General features: G+C 40.2%; 1 protein-coding gene across 2 annotated transcripts; it reads left to right on the top strand.

Moving 5' to 3' along the window:
- The first annotated feature begins 2,579 nt into the window (after positions 1 to 2,579).
- vegfab (vascular endothelial growth factor Ab) lies at positions 2,580 to 19,201 on the top strand. 2 transcript variants are annotated; one of them, XM_072362026.1, is made up of 8 exons: positions 2,580 to 3,267; positions 5,304 to 5,346; positions 6,377 to 6,573; positions 7,346 to 7,422; positions 10,202 to 10,231; positions 13,603 to 13,677; positions 15,231 to 15,374; positions 17,328 to 19,201. In XM_072362026.1, the coding sequence occupies exons 1-8, from the start codon at positions 3,214 to 3,216 to the stop codon at positions 17,347 to 17,349; spliced, it is 642 nt and encodes a 213-aa protein (XP_072218127.1). In that variant the 5' UTR covers positions 2,580 to 3,213; the 3' UTR covers positions 17,350 to 19,201. The 2 variants fall into 2 exon arrangements, with proteins under 2 accessions (XP_072218127.1, XP_072218128.1); XM_072362027.1 differs by lacking the exon at positions 13,603 to 13,677 and having other exon boundaries at positions 2,581 to 3,267.
- The last annotated feature ends 473 nt before the right edge of the window (positions 19,202 to 19,674 follow it).

The raw sequence follows: 19,674 nt of genomic DNA, 5'->3' as shown, positions 1-19,674 counted from the left end.
TGATTACTCCTCTGTCTAATTTCTGACAAAGTAGCTGCTCTGGGAGTGTTTGCTGGAGGATTAGGGCATGCTTGCTGTTCCCCACAGCACAGACAGGAATCACCCTGGTTTCCTGCTCACATAATAGTGTTTACAAAGCTGTGTCAATGTGCAGATCGATGCAGGGGAGGCTGCTTATTGTACACTTAGAAACTGCCTTCATTAAAGTGTGCGTGTTTAGATATGTCAGCACAAACTGCGATGTACACATGTGCACTGTTGTCCATTGTAACCTTGCTCACTTGAGCACACACAAACACTTGGGCAAATGCACACACACTGAGTCAGCAGAAACAGGAGCTTGGTGACACCGTTAATGAACCTGTGTGTTATTCTTCAATTTACCTGTGGACCAGACTGAGGAACTCCTCTCAGCGCTGCTCTGGTAACACAAATCCCTCTCCTCCTATAAAAGCTGTCTTTCTCATTATCTATCACTCACTCTGTGTCTCTGCTTTCTTGCTTAATCATGCCTCACTTCTCTGCACTGTAACGCCTCATTGTTTGCCCTGTCTTTTTTTCCTCTCTCTCTCACTCATACCACTGAGCAGACTTTTTACGACAAGGTATGAGTTGCAGAAGGCAAGCCCTGTATGGCACATGGCTGCCACCGTATTTAATCACTTATCAGCTCTCTCCACCTCTGTATTGTCCATCAATCTGTCAGTGAGCACAGGAGGTAGACTAAACTCTGTCCTGCAGTAGGCTGTTGGTCCAATAGAGGGCATCACCACTATACTATATTATACTAAATGTCCAATACAGAAATGAGATTATGTAGAAACAGCAATTAAAGGAAAATTTGGACAGCTGCTTTTTAAAAGAATTGTTTGAATATGCTTATCATGCACTATTTGAGGCTATGTAAGTTCTAAAAGCTATTCAATTGCTTTTACTTATTATTACTATTACAGATAAATTGAAAATATAAGTTATATAAATAATATTATTTTAGACTCCTATTAAACAGTAAATATGGGAAAACCCTTTTATTTATACCAGTAGTAGAAATTAGGTACATTTATCCAAGTAAAATCTACTTTCAAGCCTTAGGAACTGATGTGCTCCGTCGCTTTTATTTGATTAGTTTGTATTCAAGCTTACGTTTCACTAAATCCATTTATTTGTTAGGAGCTGCTGGTGGTTAGATTTTAGATTTTACATCCAAGGTATATCATAATGTCACAGGAAAGGATTCCTCACATAGTATAAAATGCAGTTTATATAAACAAGGTAAAGCAGCTTCAACATTGGACTAATCTGAATGAACAGTAAAGTAAAACTGATTTTACATTACATTTGGAGGCAAAAATAACGGTTTTGCAAATGACTTTCATACTTTTCAGTGAACTATAAACAACTATCAAAATGTATGTCGAATACTTGAGGGTTTGGTTTAACTTTTACTTTTATCTCTGTTAGTGATGTCCATCAGCAGCCAGCCAAAGTTGGTAAGAGGAGGTTGTGTGTTCATTTGTCACTCAGTTTTTCATTATTATAATTATGGACAAAATCACTGTGGTGATGAAGAAGCTGAGCAGAGGGACTTCTTTCTCATCCCAGACAGACACCCAGACTCCTTCCTTTCTTTCGTCCTGTCCGTGATGTCTCAGCTGGTCCTCGGGAAGACAAAGAGCCCGCGGTCAGCTCCGACCGGTCAGGTGGCCTCTCTTGACGTTACACAGAAAATCCATTCTGCGAGGATATGACACAGGCAGGAAGTCACGACGCGTTTTCCACGAATGTGTGCGTGAGATGCGCCAACAGGAAAAAAAAGAACAGGAAAAAAAAAAACTCCTGACTTAACAGGCGCGTGGCGGATCACTCTCAGACAGCAACGTTGCATGGCGCACGCACGCCGTCGCCGAAGCTACGTGTCCGGGCACACAAGCTCCCCGACTTCTGCAAGTTGGGAATCCTCTCGGACACGGGGGGCGCAACACGGAATATAGCCACAAGACTGGAAAATATTTGCCCCGCATCGGGTGGAAGAGGAAATGAGAAGGGGTGGCGCTCATTACCCCGGCCTGAGCGTTTGACCTTTTCTTTGAAAGATATTTGCAACACTCGCGAAGACATCAAATTGATCGGGGGTGGGGGGGTTCATCAGTAATTGTAATTGATCCTCCACAGCACTAATAAACCCCACCACATTTCTCGTATATTAATATATTGTGCCGTGTCCTTCATGGCTTTTAAAGCAGCATCATGCACATGATGTAACTGATGGGAGTGATTAAAAATACATGGAAGCAGTAGGTGAGATCGCAGCCTGGGAGAACAGCATAAAACATCACAATCACGACATCAGAATGCCTTAATCTCACAAACGTAATATCAAAATCCAAATAAACCTGAACTAGAGCTTCTCTTTTCTTTCCTGAATTAGCCAGCGATGTGGTCACGAGTGAACGTTTAATAAGTAAAACTTTGTCTGGAAAAAAAAAGGACTTTTAGAGGAGTGTGCCGTGCTGTGTGTCATCCCCCGAAGGACACACCTACCCTCTGATCCTCCAATCATCACTGTCCGGGACCTCGGCTGGTAGAGTCAGCACCACACAGTCGCAGTATGGTGAGACCGAGACAGAGGACAAGTTCTGTCTCCGCCAAGAGAGTCGCTTTATGTTCAGTGACAGAGGGATAAAACACTTGGAGCAATCAGACAAAACTTTAACAGGACGATTATCTGTCAGCGCGCCTTTCTCTCCCCTCCCTCCCTCTCCCTTTCAACGCCATCCCGGGGTTAAAGTTACACGTTATAGTTTGAAATGGACAGACACTTGGAGACGGCTGGCTCAACAAGCATGGGATTATTCTTGTAATGTGGATTGCTACTACTTTTCAAGAAAATAAGGATCTGCCCTGGAACGATGTGAGACGTTGTGCGTCTTGGATTCTCGTGTTTTTGGATATCTTGAAAATCATTGGCAACAGTTGAGAAGGAAGAATTAACCAAAAGGAAAAAGAAAAAAGAAAAAAAAAGGATTGTACGTTTCAACCTTGGGACCAGCATGGACCTGCCATGAAACCCCCTTATTTAAAGAAGTTTTAGCCGGTCCACTTGTTCTGTCGTTGTGCCCGTTGTTGTAAACTTCATGTTAAAGAACAAATCGCCTCATCGGCCAGCTTGAGTTTTGAAACGTCACTTACCTTTTGGACTGGATTTCCAACACCATGAACTTTATTGACAGTTTGACACTATTATTTTTGACGCTGTCAGCTGTCAAGGTGAGTGTGTTCCTGAGTGCAAACGGGACCTAAAAAGGAAAAAAAGATCAAACGATCTCCATTTGGCTAAATGTAGTCACTAGTCATTAATGTGTAGCTTGTCCTTGTCTTTCGTCTGTCTAGGTCACCGCTAGTGTTTAAACAAGCTGAAGTGTTCAGTGGCTTTAGGGAGATTTAAACAGCCATTACGCAAAGCTGACACCGTATAAACCGAACCCACATACTCGTGGGTGGTGCGTTTTTTTGTGCCACAAATGTGGCATGAGTGATAATAAAAAAAAATTTAAAAAACAGAATAATGTTGTGAAGTTTGACGCTGGGTGATCGCAGGCCTGCTCTAAAACCACCTTGGAGATATTATTACGCTTTAAAGGCGCAGTGGCTCCATTCTGAATCAGGACATGTGAGCAGGTTCACTCCCGGCTCTTTAGACTTCTCACGGTTTGACTCAGAAGAGGCTAGTTTTTTTTTTTAGAACTGAAATTTAACTACAAATTTCAGAACAAACCAGTTACGACTTGATAGACGAATCAAGTGGACTTGAGCATTTTAATGTGCTTCTGAGAGCGCGTAGTAATCGTTTTCTATATAATCATTAATCAAGTGCTGTATGGCGTTGAGCAAAGGTTTCAAGGTGAAGGGGGAAAAGAATACAGCAGCACACCACCTCAGGAGGAGGCTGCGTATTTTCCTGCGACATGATTAGACTTAAATAAATAATTTCCAACAGTTTGTCACATTAAATGAAGGCTTTGCCACCTCCGATGTTTTAGACTACTACTTCCTCATCCGAGCAACCCCCCCCCCCCCCTCCTCCTCCTCCTCCTCCTCCTCCTCCTCCTCCTCCTCCTCCTCCTCTAACCCCCAACTAAGAAAGTATGGATCCTCTCCAATCTAGTAACCAGTCCGTTCAAATAATCGGCTGATTTAATGATAGCAGAGCCACCTTATCATCTCTAAACGGTATCAGGATGACGCCTCAGCTGTCCATTTATCAGTCGACATATCATCGCTGGATTAAAAGCCAGCGTGACACCCGCCCATTAATAATACAGTATATAGCTTAGTGTTTTGGGGGGCTGGGGTCTCTCAGACCACAAGGTTGGACCCTCTCACGCCACCAGAAGGGGGTGGAGCTTGTACAAAACCTTTTTTTAAGCCCCCCTCCCTCCCCTCTAACTTTTCATTAAGGAATATAATCGAGTTTCTTCCCTCAGAACGTCGACTCGCTGAGCACATGCCGGTGCCACAGGAGCGGCTCTCATGCAATATTGGCGAGGTATTGCGCGAGTTGCGCGCGCTTCTGCGTGAATTGTGGAGAGGGAGAGTGTATGTAAGAGGGAGGTGGGGGGACGAGAGAATCTTGTGCGTAACGAACAAATGGAAAGTTGCCAAAAATGCCGTGGCCCCACTGGTGCGGTGACAGCTACTCCCTGTGAGGAGTGGGCTGACATTCTTAATGGTTTTAATGGCAACGGTTATTAATCCGGGTTGCCTAGAGGCTACAGAGCCACACATGAAAGGTTTGGAACCTAAAACAAAACCAACAAAGCAATTACCAAGTTTGTGAAGTTTTGCCACGTCGCTGATGAGGCAGAACTTGAGTCGGCGCGTTTGGCACATTGTACCTTTGCTCAAACACTTGGCCTTATAAGGCCTCCTACACTGTATATAGTATGCTATTATCATACAAGCAAGATAAGTCCAGAACTGGACTTTAGTCGTTTAAACGTTTGGCTGAATTTTTGTTTGATTTTAAAATGCCAGTTCACAGATGGGCTACACTTAAAAAAAAATGAACTTATGTTGGTGAGACATGGGGCGACATGTGACTGTCGTGGACTCTTATGGGTGTGCTGGGCAGACTTAGATAAGATACATAGTGTGGTTTTCATATTTTGGCAATGGTCAACAGAAATGTCAAAATGCAAACATAAACTTTTGCTCAACTGGATAAGTAAAGGCATGGGTAGGATTTTACTGACTTCTTGCACAATCTACTGTAACTAACGGCACGCTTTTTTCTCCTCTTGCAGAGTGCCCACATACCGAAGGAAACAGAAAGAGGTCCACATGACGGTAGGTGCCCCACAGGGTACCGTGGGTACCGTGGGAATAGAGTCTGCACTGGGTTCAGTACTTGGCACACAGCCACACAGAGGGCTGGTTTGAATTTCACCTTGACGTTAAAGGAAAATTATCGCCCTCTAGTGGACCGTCTTTGTAGCTTGACCCTGCCGAGATTTATCTGCCCTCCAACCATTTATTTTACACTGTAAATAGGAGCAGTTTCACCCTAAAATCTCATCCAGTAGATGTGTTCACCCTGAGCAACATTCTGCTTTATTTGAGGTTAAGCTTGGGAAATGTTATGGTCACCAGACTCTTTTATAGAATGGAATGTCACTGTCTTGGCCCACAATTTCATTTTTGCACAATCCCAGCATTGCCCAATCTAATTTGGACAACTATAAGCTGAGGTTCTTGATATTGCTCAGGCAGAGTCATGTTTAGTTTGGCTTCCCAGAGGCCTGTCAGGCTGGGGTTGTTTCAGGCTCACCCGTGGCCTCAGTGATGTTTCAGAGGTGTTGTCAAGTCTGTGTGCTAATATCTTTCTCAAGAGCAGAACTCCTGCAAAGATGGAGATGCTTGGGGTGTGGGGGGGGGAGTAGACTGAAGGTGAAAAAGCAGACTACAGGCTGTTTTCAATGCAACTGCAAACAAGGTGAATGACAAGGCAGAGCTATAAAAATGGGGTGGCACTCAAGTTTTTGTCCAGCAGATGGGGTCAAGATAGATATATAGGTAAAGAACTTGTTAATGTCAAAGATAAATTATGTAAGTGTTTGTTGAAGTAGGCCAGTCTTTCTTTTCTTATGTAAACCAAGTGCTTTTGAATGGAACAATAGGAATAAAACTTGTGTTTGTGTGTGCATGTATGTGTATGTTTACCCTCCTTTAGGTCTTTTGCATGCCTACCAATATTTGATTCAAATCTCTGTTTAGGTATGTGTCGAGGTCACAGGATTGCTGTGTTCAAGAGTCAGTCATACAAAATGGAGCTCCACTGCCATTTTATAACTCGGTTCTCTGTGACTCTGTCTCCTAGTGATCCCTTTAATGGAGGTGTACAACAAGAGTTTGTGTCAGCCTCGAGAGCTGCTGGTGGAGATTCTGCAGGAGTACCCGGACGAGGTGGAGCACATCTTCATCCCGTCCTGTGTGGTGTTGAAGCGCTGCGCCGGCTGTTGCAGTGACGAGATGCTGCAGTGCACACCAACAGCCACCTATAACATTACAATGGAGGTCAGCAGTGTTATTTACAACAGTAATATTACATGTTAGACTGACATTTTCTGTTTTTTTCATTTTAAAAATGACCTACGGGATATGCGTGTTCCTTAACTGGACGCGTAAATACTTTATTTTTCTTTGCTTAAATGTCACACTAGAAGGACCAAAGTGTCACCTATCAGAAGAACTTGGTCTTTCCAAGTGTATGTGGCTAAAGGGCTGCTTAGGTGGGAGATTTGGATATCCAGAAAAGGACCCACATTTAAATTTTTAATATTGGCACTGTTAAAAGTCTGTTTGAATGATTCCTATCATTAATAGGGAAATAATTTGGAATATCTGCCTTTAATGTGATTAAACATGTCAAATGAGGAACAAAGATCCCTTGAAAATTGAAAATTACTTTTCTGTGACAAAACAGCATGTTAGACATTTTAAGTTTACCCCAGACTAAGTTTTAAGTTGGTTATTTTCAACCCCCTCTTCCTCCTCCTCTGCTCACACGTGATTAGCTAAAGTAAAGGTTCTCGGCTGATCAGGAGTTGGCACCTTCCAGCTCTTGATTGGCTAGAACCATCTAATCATCTGAGGATCAGGGTACAAAAAAGTTTATAGAAACTCCTATCTCACCTGAGGTCAGCACATACGACACAGAAACTGAAACTTAGTCCTTAGATTGTAAATTTGCAAAAAGCTGGATTTGAAATGCATATAGATATGATACTACTTGAAAGTTGTGACTTTTCTTCCTTGTGAAAATCTCTTTTTTTTTTCTTTTTTACAGATTAAAAGACTAAAACCTACAAGGCAACAAAATGATATTTTCATGAGTTTTACAGAACACAGCGCATGTGAGTGTAGGTAAGAAACCTCTAACACACATTCTTGTACGCACACACACACAAACACACCACTGAAAAGCAAATCACTGCACCATTGTGTAGCAGAGAAGAGATTGGCCAAACATGCCATGTAAAGTTATTGTTTTCAGCTTGTCCCTGACACATTCAACAGATGCTAATCACATAGATTCATATCTTATCTTGGCCTCTTTCACTGGGTTGATTCTTTGCTTTTAAAAAAGTCCCAAGCAGGTTTAAACATATCGTGGCAGACGTCCTCCATGTTTTGAATTTATCCTCATTCCATAGCATACCATAGGCTTTACGGCATGCAGAGGTCCTTCCTGTAACTGCATACCACAGGTGTGATTGCCCTTGTTATCAATTTTCCAGAAGTCATTTTTTGACTTCTATTTATTGCCCTCTGTCAGTCAGGTGACTTCCTGCGTTAAAAGATATGTTCAGAGGGAACAGACTTGTCCACATTCAGAAACAAGTGCTGTCAAGTAAATGTGGCTCAATTTAGTGCACCATTGTTAAAATATATATATATATATATATATATAGATAAAGATATATAGATAAAGATATGCAGCTGTAAGTTCTGTCCCATTTAAGATTACTAGCTACTCATATTCTTAAGTGAAGTACAACACTGCTAATTCCACTTGTTAATCAGGGAAAGTTTATGCTCTCTGGGAGTTAAATCCTCTGAGTTTTGTCTGAAAGGCGATACCATCATCTTTCCACCACCCAGTACGTATGGATGGTGTAGGGTATCAGGAGTTTGATTCTTAGTCAGGGCAAGTTGTCCCTCTTTAACTGCTGCAATAGGATTCAAAGGGACTGATAGTATTTCATTTGATATCATAAGCATTGTTAACTTAAGCACATAAGTAAGCTTTAACTGCTTTGTCTGAAGTTTATAAACCTACTGTAAGGTGACACTTTAACTACAGTTCATGTTGTTAACTAAATGTAATTTCAAAACAAAAAGCTTTGCTCAAATGTTTTCATCATTTTATTGGCTCAGTAAAACTTGAATGTGTCCCAAAATGAAAGGAGTAGCATCATCTTGAAATAATCATGACCCTACCCAAGCTAATCATTAACAGATCTGTCACCTGCTCTTGAGCGTGCATAGTCCCCTATTGGACTGCTGCTGAAATCTGTCGTTTTTTTTTGTCATATTGAGATCATTATGGTGGCAAAGATCTGCTGTGACGCAGCAGCTCAGAGGTTACGCGCGTCATTCTCCCTCGTTACTGGAAGATGAAAAAACAAACAAACATTGCAGGGACGACAGTGCTGACAGAGGGACAAGTTTAGGTTGCTCAGTCCCTATTTGCGCAATATGTTAAAATCTCAAACTTCCTTTTCAGTGAGACCTCACCAGTTTGTCAGACCTCTGCCTATAAAAGGAATGTTCCTCTAATTTAACGTTGTTACTACCTTCAGCAACACAACTATATCTAATAATACAGTATAATACAACAGTAGTATAGTGAACAATATGAAGTGAGACTGTTATCCATGATATTCTTTTCTGATAATGCCTCATCATTTTGTGGAGACTCCAACTAAAAGTATGAAAAGTATGGCTTATAGTTAGAAAAAACTTACCAAATCATTTATTTTCAAAGCTGCTAAAGTGCGTTAACAGTTGCGTTTCCATTGCTGTTTTTGATAAGCATTTAGAAGAACTAAGAAAAGGTAAATGGAAGAGGTACAAATTTTTAAAAAAAATTGTAAATATGCAGACATTTCCAGAGATGAAAGTCATTCCTGAAGAAGAGCTCTCATTGTTTTCCTCTTGTGGATGTCCACCACAGCTGTTGTTTTTCTTTTTCTCCTCAAGGTTTGTTTCTTCTTAGAACATCTTCTTATTCTACTGAATTACAACCACTATCAACAGAGCCTGTACCCCCACCCTCAGGCTACACAACGCAGCCTAGTTTAATCCCTTCAAACTAGTTATTAATGTCTTGGATTCACTTCAGATTTGCTTTGCTGGTGATCTGAAACCCGACTCATAGCAATTATCCAGTGTAACTTTGAAGGAGCCACTTTACCTGTATATCAAAGGTTTCACTTTGTATTTACAAGTACTTAATTTCAACTATAATATAATGCAGCTCTTTAGCCTGTAACTGAGAATTTATTACCTAAACATGCTATGTATGATAATGGTCTTGGAGAAGTATTCAGGTTCAATATGATAAAAAGTGTGTTTGGAACAGGAAATATCAGTCATGTTTAGCTTTCAGCTTTATTTAACATGCTGACGGTCAGAAGAATTGTTTCACCAGTCCGTCCAATAGAAACTTGGCCATGAGTCCAAGTTCATCATGAGAGAAATATTGTTTCCCAACACTATTGGCAATCTGTCTCCTGTAGAGTGTGCCAGCAGATTTATTGCTCCACACTCACTTATTGGCAAGAGTTGTCACATTGACAAGAAGTGAAACGAATCTGACAGCTTCCTATTGTAGACGTGTTTGTATGCGTGCATCCATCAATGAACACACCCCTCTGTGTCCCTGTGTATTGAGTGTGTACACTGCAGTATTTCCCAACCACCCCGTTTTCATTTACTAAGCCAGGCATCTAAAAGTGAGAGCCAGTTTTATTGTAGTTTCTGGTAAAGGACAATGACATAACATGATTTGAGAATATTAATGTCAGCTCTGTAGCCCTGTCAGCCTGTAGTCTCTGATGGTCTTGATACATATCTGTTTACCAAGAAACAGCTGGAATGCTGTGATCTAATGTCATGTTGTTTTGTTCCTGCCTTTCAGATCAAGGACAGAGATGAAAGAAAAAGAAAAGTGAGTACAGCAGTTCTTTCTGCATGGAGATTTGGGATTTTAGGGGGGGGGGACGACGACAATGGGGACTTGAGATTTGATATTGCTGTGCAAATAAACTCACTCTCAGTCGTCTACATCTCTCAGCCTTCTGGTCCACGCTCTAATTGATCCACCTGTTATTTTCTCACATCATCCTTTCACATGGTCGCTCACAAATTCACTCCCAACACTGCATAATATTTCATTAAAACCTCAGTGGACAAGCTACATGTGATCATCTCATATATACCATGGATTAGCATGCCGTGTTCAATTGATAAACATGGGGAATACCAACCAAATCATCAGGTGAATGAGTGACATTTGATGAGTTCATTGCCCTCTCCTTTCTATCTCTTCTTCACATTCCTCTCCTTTCATCTCACCTGTTGACGTCCCACTGAACTTTAGTTACTCCTGTTTCTTATTGCTCTGATATAGATAAGTGTTTCTGAAGAGCTGTTAAACTTTGCTGTTCGTGTTCCTTGCTTGAGTGATCCTCCCTTCCCATACAGCAAGATTCAGTGTTATAAGGGTTGTTAAAGGTCTTTAATCCCCCAAATGTGAGTAGTCGTTAATATTTTTCCATGGTGGGGTTGTTGTTGTCGGTTGTATTTTGGTTTTATGTCAGGTCGTCTGTCATATAGATAAGGCTCAGCTTTGAGACCTTCTCTTTAACCTTGTCTCAACTGTTTATGAGTCTGGCTTTGGTGGCGTGCTTCTACAAAGTGATGGTCCTGAGGTCATTCAACTTCTGTTTCTGAAGCTTTCGTATATTCATGTTAGTGTAATCATTGGCTGCTAACCTCTCAAGAGGTCTCCAAGGCTGTCAGTGTGAGTCATCCTGCTGCGGTTGTGAAACATGTCAACTGTCAATGTCCTCAGAGAAACTGGCCTGATCTCTGAAAATTAAGAGGAAGTCTTTACATTTACACACATCCTGCTTCGTGGATCAGTTGGTGTTTGGTGTCTGACTTCAACACTCTGTATGTTTTTCTGTGATACGGATACAGAGCTTTCTCCTTGAAATGTCAAAACATACCATTTTCTTTAGCCGTGCTAGCACACTGACTGTTGGGGCAGCAGTGCAGTTCTGTCATTAGTTTGTCAGTCAGTCCACCACCACTGTCCAGACTGAAAAGCTACTGGATTTAATTACCTTCGACACTCGTGGTACTCAGAGGACTTATCCTCTAATGTTGGAGTGAGGTTCACATTTGTGGCTCATGGTGAAAACTCTTAGCAAATGGTTATGGTTTGCACTCACCACGACATTTGGATACACAAGCATGTCCTGCAGAGGATGAATTATAGTATCTTGATCTCCTGACCTCTCATTAAAAAAGCCATCATCAGCTAAAAATTGCTTTGATTTGTGATTAAATAACAAAATTCCCACCAGCCTCAGTATTACCAGTTAGAAATTTTCTAGCATGCTAACACACTAAACCAAAATGATGAACATTAAATATGACTGCTGCTGGACATCATGCTAATAGAAACGTATAGTTCAAAGCGCCGCTGTACTTAAGCACCAACTTAACTGAGCCACCAGCATGGCTGCAGCAAAACCATGATATTGTTTTGATACTGAAATCTGCCTTGCCCATCTGTGTGGTAATTTACTGGACAGGTGGAAGGAGAGGCGCAAACATGTGGAAGGTGCAATTAAATGAGGTTCATTCAAACGAGGCGCCGACTTGCAAAATTTCAAAGGACTGCATCATCAACTTCTGCAGCCTGTGCAGCAAAACTTTATACCGAATTATATTTATTTTTCTTGAGGAAAGCTCAGAATGCAGACATTCAAAAGAGCAAGGACATTCATACTTTTGTTGTTTGTTTTTTTTTAATCGAACCTGCTGCCACGTAATACATTTTGAAAAAAAGCTGAATGTCGTAATGGAGTAACATAAGGTCACACGGGCTGTTGACAGTTCTGAGTTCATGGGACTTGGTCTGACCCTTTGATGTGCTGCCCAAATGTTGATTACACTATTTCCATTTCTGTTCCAAAGCTTGGACCAGAAACTGGCTTATTATGGCGGTAAATTGTAACATATAAAGGTGGAAAAACTCTTCTGCTTGTAAAAGTCTAAATTAATGTATTGTACATGCACTAGACATACAAAATATAGACTCATGAATGTTTTTGCGATTGTGTTTGATTGAAACGTTAGTAATATACTAAGGGGCCAAAGTTTTGTTGTAACTCCACCCTGCAAATGTGAAACACCAGGGGCCAGATGCATAAAACTGTGTATAGATTCTTAACTTAAACTGCACAAAGGCAGATATGTGTGAAATATTTGTAACGGTGTGTGCTCTTTTATATATGTATATAAGTAAATCTGAATCACTGTAAAACTTGACGCACCAGCGAATGAATATAGAGTATGCACTCCTTGAATTAATCATTTGCACTTAAGAAATTATGTTTGCACCAAAAATCTTTTTGACATTACAATGAAAACAAATGGAAGTACAGTCACTGAATGTGAAGCTCAGACTCAACAAAGTGAAAAAAAAATAAAAAAATTTTTGAGGACTCAAACATGTGTATGTCTGCTATAAAGTATGCACATTGCCACTGCACATTCTTCTATTCTAAGTAATTGCTTACGTGCAGGAAAAGGAGTACACATGCATGTTGCGCGCGCACATCGTTTATGCATCGAACCCCTTGTGTACGCTTCATAAGCACACTTCTGTTTGTTCTCATTGTACTCCTTTCTGAAACAAATTCAATCAGCTCTAAAGAGTTGACCCAGATATGTTGAAAGATGCAGTTTTGGTGAAGTCCAAGTCTTTTGTCCTCAATTCATCTGGGAAACGTCCGCCCATGACAAGCCTCACACTTCTAATTGGTTTCACTCTCTGCAGAGTCATTGTACTGACTCATGAAACAATCTTTTTGATCATGCGATTTTTATCATATTCCAAAAAATGTAGGATAACTCTGGGTGTGTCACTTGCTTGTTTCATTGTTTAATTTATTATTTTTTTTCGTTAATTTCAACTATTGTTATTTATATTTTTCGCTGTATTCTTAAAATACATATCACTGAAAGCCTTTGGTTATCAACCACACGTGCATATACCGTATTTGATGCCTTTCTCATAATGTTTCAAGTTATGATACCACAGGAGTCAGTTACAAAAAATTAAAAAATCTAATACATAAACCTTTTTTGAATGACTAAGTGCTTTGATTGATGGAAAAAACAAAGGATTCCTGTTACCCAATGTTGGCTAAAGCTGTCACCAGTTTACGATGTTAACATATCAGTCCATTTCTCCCGTCAGTCTCTGAGGCATCTCTCTGCGTTGTTGTCCTCTTTCTCTTGCAGAAAATCCCGGAAAGGCAAGGGTAAAGGCCTAAAGAGAAAGCGAAAGAAAAACCGTGACAAAACAATTCATGATGCGTATGTCAGCTCCGCCTTCTCCACCTACCTGCACCTGAGTGTTGCGCTTCTCATAATTAAGCTAATTTGGGAGGAGCTCTTTTGCCCCTTTTAATTTGTACCATTTAATTTACTCGTCAACCATATCAATTAGCATGTCGCTTCCGTGTATTGTCCTAACTTTGTCTCATCAGCCATGCTCTACACATTGTGAAGAATTAGTGTCTAAGCTGGCCCGTCTGACTTGGACTGTTGCATATGTATCCTCTGCGAAATTTTATATAACAATAACCTATAAAGGTTTGCAAAGTTTGCCATATTCCACCTTGCAATGATTGAACCATAACCCATTTCAGCCTCTCAAATTCACCAACTAATCTCAGCACAGTGTTTGTAAGAATGTAACCCCCTTATGGATGAGACTGGACCAATGATTGGGATGAGATACAGCAGCAGAAACTTGGGGTTCAAATTGAATCTAAGATCTTGTTTGATAGCTAGCTGTATGATTTGATAATGGACACGTTTAAAGAAGCTAGAATAAACAGATCAGCTGTTAGTTGTAACCCGAACCTTCTACTGAAACAGATCACAAGCATGGCTTTGCAGGCCAGCTCATACTGTTTGGTATCTGTGCTGGGATCAAAAGGATTGTAATCGTGGTCCTGTCTTCAGTGTTGAGTCTGTGCTGCTTTGCTGTGTCTTGTACCCGTCTCCTTGCTTCCCTTTGTTCTTTTCATCTTTAAAAACTGGTTTCGCTGTCCTGTGCTGGTACTTTTTATGTAATGTGAAGATATGAGTGATGGCTATCTATTGCCATGTTTCTTTTTTCTTTTCTTTCTTTGGCAAGTACTGATTTTGTTTCTTTGTTTGCCTACTTTTGTGTCTGAAACCATAAGAATAAGGCGTATTTTATTCTAAACTAATATGAAGATGACCTCATGTTTCTTCAGTGCTCATTCTGTGAACATATGCTTGTCTGTATGGTCATTTGTAATTTGTACTTTGAGATGTCAGTGGAATATGTGAGCTTTTATCCTTGTTAAGAAATGTAATATAGATCACTTTGAGCCTCTGTTTTCAATCTCATGTTCTCTCTGTGGGAAACAGTCTTCAGTTTTCATTCAATAAAAATGAAAATATTCTTAACGGTGCATCAAACAGACCCTTGAGTCTTCTTTATCAGGAGTTGAGCCTTTGTAAGAGTGCGATAAGCCGTCATTAACCTGCAGCTCAAAGCTACTTTTTGTCATTTTGTGTTGCATGAACCGGTGCAGAACTTTGCTCACTGCATGTCTAACCCAAGTTGTTTGTAAGTGGTCCGATCAATGTGGAAGGGATAGGGGTGGGTTGTCATTTTAATGGTTGAATTTTTATGCCTGCTCTGTGGGAACCTGTGTGCAATGCTGTCCAAGTGTCACATGCAGAGCAACCTTGCAGTGGCTTGGAGGAGCAAACTGCAGCATATGAAAGGGTTGACCTAAGAGCGACATATCTTCGGTGGTACTAGTACACTGTTATAATCTGCCTCTCCCTCTTCCTCCCCATCTCTGTCTGTCTCTCTGTCTGTCCAGTGTCTGTGAGCCATGTTGTGATCACTGCAAAGAGAAGAGAAAGAGTTTGTTTGTGCAGGATCCTGCAACCTGCCGGTGTACCTGCAAACACACAGACGAATACTGTAAAAAACGCCAGCTAGAGCTCAACGAGAGGACCTGCAAGTAAGCATTACTGCTAGAGCTAAACTCAAACTAGACCTTCCAGGTTTCATTGGAAAATCTAGATTACAATAACACAACTAACTAAACATTCAGCTGTGTTGCAACTGTTGTAGCAGCTACCGTAGTTCGCTTGTTGCCCCTTGTTTCCACTGGACGTTGTCGCGCCACGTCCCAGCTGCCAATGCGGTTTTCTTTCATCTTTTACGCGGCTTCATTTTACATTTGGAGCATTTTCCGAAGCTGTGCATAATCTTCAACTCCCAAAACTCCTGCAGTTAATTTTCCTACCTGGGCCTCTCTGCTGTTGTTACCCCCTACCTTAAAAGAAAAAGCAGTTAAAAGAAAAAAGTAATCTGTGGTTGTCATATAACATCTTTGGTTTCTCAGCTGCTGAACCTCTCATTCATGGTTAAAAATCCTCTGGCTGGTTGATCTCTGGCCTTATTTTGCCAGTAACATCCATGTAGTGATGGCTGAGTCTGCTCTGGGCATTTTATTTTAAAAATTGATCAGATTATCTGTGATGCCCCCAAGTCTAACTTCTTGTACAGCTCATTTAGCCTTTGCTGGTTGACATGGCTTCTTTCAGAAAAAGATCGGTCACGGATTTTTGATATCCCAGAACCTGAGCCGCTTCTGAAACGCACCATGGTGTCTCTGGTGGAAACGCAAGCATCACCTAGCAAGGTGTCAGTCTTGCTTCTTATTTAGTTTAAATGTGCTGACATTTTGCTTTGCCGAATTTAATTCTTGGTCCGTTGCTTCACTTTGCTCGCTGAACAAACACATTACCACATAGCATATTCATGTGAATTCTGCCTTAGAGTGGCAGCCACCAGCACCAAGCTGGAATGTGTTGTGACCTCATCTGGTGGAAACAAGGGGTTAGATTTAAGCAGTGCACCTGTGTTGCATGTCATCTCCCTCTCTATGCTTATTTCCTGTAATATCTTTACATGTCCACAGTCATAAAGTGACAAAAACTGTTAAAACTACTACCACTGCTTCAAGCTATTGTATCTAAGTTGAGTCCTGTCTTGTGGAAAGATCTGAAAATGGAAAAGTATAGACGCATTTTGAGACAGCCCAGTTTACAACTAAAAAAGTTAAAAGATTACATTAATGTAAGGGGAGGATTTCACAGGAGCAGCATTTATGATGATGTACAATATTCAAAATGCTACGCTGGAAAAACACCTGCAGTGTTTTTTGCACTTTCATGCTTCAGTTACTTACAAATGTTGCTAAATCCAGGACGAGTTCATATTGTGATTAATGTATTTGTAAATTTACCACATTTACCACATCCGTGCACTCAAAAACAGATCTAATGACAGTAAGCTTAATCTCGAAGCTTCAAAACGAGGATCCACAAAAGCCATCGTTTAAATTTCCTTTTATGTCTCCATGTCAACTCTGGGTACAACAGACTCCATTTCCAAAAGAATCAACTTCTCTCGTGAAATACTAAAAAAAATAAATTTTTCTCTCAAATCATTTTGGTGTCATTAGCTAAGGTTTCATCTGTTGATCAAAAGGTTGCTGGTGGTTTTTTTTGTTTTTTTTCGTCATGCCGTGGTATGTTTGATTAATTCGTTTGAATCTTTGGAAAAGAGGGCTCTTGTCCAAATATGGTCATGTTTTGCTTATGAAAAAAACAAAGGCCACAGCCAGTGTCAAAATGCAGGCTTCCTAACAGAAATCTAAAAAAACAGTGGGTGTCATCATGGTAGCTACATCCAATATATTATCAATGGCTGCTCCAAATAGGTTACTGAAGGTGCGAGACACGCTAAATAGCAGCGAGTCATGAAAGCTGGTTTATTTGTGTACAGATGCGAGACACAAGAACTAGAAAACATGATTGTGTACCTCTTGTTGTGCCTTTTGGCTGTCAGTGTTTCTTTGTTCTCACGATTCTTTTTGTTTCCTCTGTCTTTTCCTCTCGTTTAGATGTGACAAGCCGAGAAGATGAGAGAGGTGGCAGCACCAGATGTACAAGATGAAGGAATATTCTAGAGATATTTCACAGCACAGCACTTTGACCTTTGAACCGTAAGCTCTTCTTTTTTGGAAAGCATTCCCCTTGGACTGAGAGAGAACAAAGAGAAAGACTGAACTGAAGTTTCCTCCCTCTGTATATCTGTGTGTATATAGTCCATGATAAAAGAAAAAAAAGAGTACAGAATTATTATGCTGCTACAGAAACAACTAACTAAACCCATCATTTGACTAAAAGTGCAGTAGTCGCCATGTGGTTTTGCATTTCTAACAGGCTTAGGTGTAGTCTTATTGTCAAAATTCATTGTATGCAATTACTTCACTGGATATGAGTCTACTGTGGTTGTGTCACTCATAACATGCAAAACCTCCAGATATATTTAACTTCTAAAACAGCAGCTGAGACTGAAGAGGACATGGGTTTGCTCTCTTTTCTGAAATGATGGATGGACTTTTGATGGTCGACGTCTGCTTAAGCTTTTGGAGTAAAACAGCAGGAATAAATGGGACAATAGATGGAGGACTGCCTCTGCTTGATATCGCTTCCTTCCCTCTGAGGACGTTGCGGAACTGACGTGGACTTACAAACCGTCACGGACGCCATTAAAGGGGACTGAAGGTGGTGCCATATATTTTTTAAAGGGATACTGATCATCAGTATAGCATTAGGTGTTTCGCTATGTCCTACAAGAAAACCACTGAAATATCCTATACTGTAGTTTGATTCCATTTGAAAACTGTGCCTCAAATAATGTACTGAGAAATCTTTGGCGTGCTTTATAAATTATTTTTTTTGTTTCCTTTTTCAGGAGAGGGGATTGTCAGAATAGTTTTCTTTGCTGTTTAACTCAATACAAAATCCATTGATCATACATCTTCTCTAAACTTGTACATACTTAATATCCCTTTATGCCATAGCTCATTCTAGATAATTTATAATGTTATATAGTATTTTACAGTATTCACATTTCACATATTTAATTTCTTCTATTTATGTATGCTGTGTTATGTACCTGTAGCTGTCTTTTCTCCCTCACGTATAAGGTCACTGATGGCTGCTTTCAGCATGGAGGCTTCCTGTGCTTTTCTATGAAACAAAAAAAAGAGAGAAAAAAAGAAAAAAAAATATTTGTTAACATTCCCTAAATGGTTCATTTTTACCGATGACATCTCCTTCTCAACCCCTGTCATCTGAGGGTGTGGGTGCCATGTAGAATTTTAACGTTTGAGCGCGCGTGCGTGTTTGTGTGTGTGTGTGTGTGTGTGAATGAATGTGTGTTCACCGGCATTTGCTATATGCACATCTGTATGTAGGTGTTAGTAAATTGTATTTAAGTATTTAAGTAAGTAGCAGACCTGTGTTTTGTCTGTTGTGCAAATGCAAATACAAATAAACTACTGCTAGCAGCTCAGCATACACTACCACACCACCACCACCATTTTGAATTTGGATAACAATCTCCATCCTGTCTGCCATCAGTCTTAGAGCCTTCATTATTAGTTCTCTTTGTCTTTTCTCCACTATTTTGTTTTCTGTGTCTATGTAAAACCGTAAAGCATATTTATTTTCAAATCATATTGTTTTTATATAAAACAAGGAAAAGGTTGCCGTGTTGTGAATGCTGTGTTTCCATGAGAGTTTAACCAGGCAAGCAGCTTCATGTTTTGTGCAGCGAGCTGGTTTTCACACATTTAACTGGAATTTCTGTGCAATGTAATGTGGGAAAAAAAAAAAAAAGTTAGAGCAAAGAAATTAGAAAAGTTCCTGCACGCTTTTCATAACCAACAGACATTCAGCCAAATGAATAAACACGCACTTTGACGAAGTGAGCCGTAATTTCATCTGTTTAATCTAATTATAGACCAGATTCAGGAGTGCAGGAAAAACGAGTGTTCCGAGAAATGTTCTCATCACTAATCAGGTTAAGATAACATTTAGTGTTTTCAAAGAATTTTGCAACAGTAGAAAAATAACTAAAAGAGAGGCAAGAAGGAGGTGCAACTAGCATAATGAAAACAAAGCTTGTGATTCAAACCAAATGTTTCCTCTGAAAATTGTGGACAGAAAACTTCTGGCTTTTAAAAAGCTTGTTTTGGGGGAAAAAAGAGTGACAATTATATGATTAATATTCTGAGAAATAGCTGGGCTCAAATAATTACTTGGTATGGTTCACTTATTGTAAGAGGCTTTGTTGGACCATATCTGCACATAATTGCACTAGAACACATAATTTCATCTATATTGCATGCTCATTAACCTTTGGTTAGCATTTTCAGCGCATTATATAACGTACAATAC

The sequence above is a fragment of the Leuresthes tenuis genome, unplaced genomic scaffold (genome assembly GCF_036924035.1).
Source record: "Leuresthes tenuis unplaced genomic scaffold, fLeuTen1.0.hap1 SCAF_13, whole genome shotgun sequence".
Lineage (NCBI taxonomy): Eukaryota > Metazoa > Chordata > Actinopteri > Atheriniformes > Atherinopsidae > Leuresthes > Leuresthes tenuis.
The sequence above is the reverse complement of the archived record's forward strand: the minus strand, read 5'-3'. Positions and strand labels throughout refer to the sequence as shown.

What these genes read in the sequence shown, in the direction of transcription:
- vegfab (XM_072362026.1), top strand. Translation starts at nt 3,214, where the DNA reads ATGAACTTTATTGACAGTTTGACACTATTATTTTTGACGCTGTCAGCT. An exon ending in TGACGCTGTCAGCTGTCAAG is followed by an intron (nt 3,268 to 5,303) that starts GTGAGTGTGTTC and finishes CTCCTCTTGCAG; the next exon opens with AGTGCCCACATACCGAAGGA. An exon ending in GAGATGAAAGAAAAAGAAAA is followed by an intron (nt 10,232 to 13,602) that starts GTGAGTACAGCA and finishes TTTCTCTTGCAG; the next exon opens with AAAATCCCGGAAAGGCAAGG.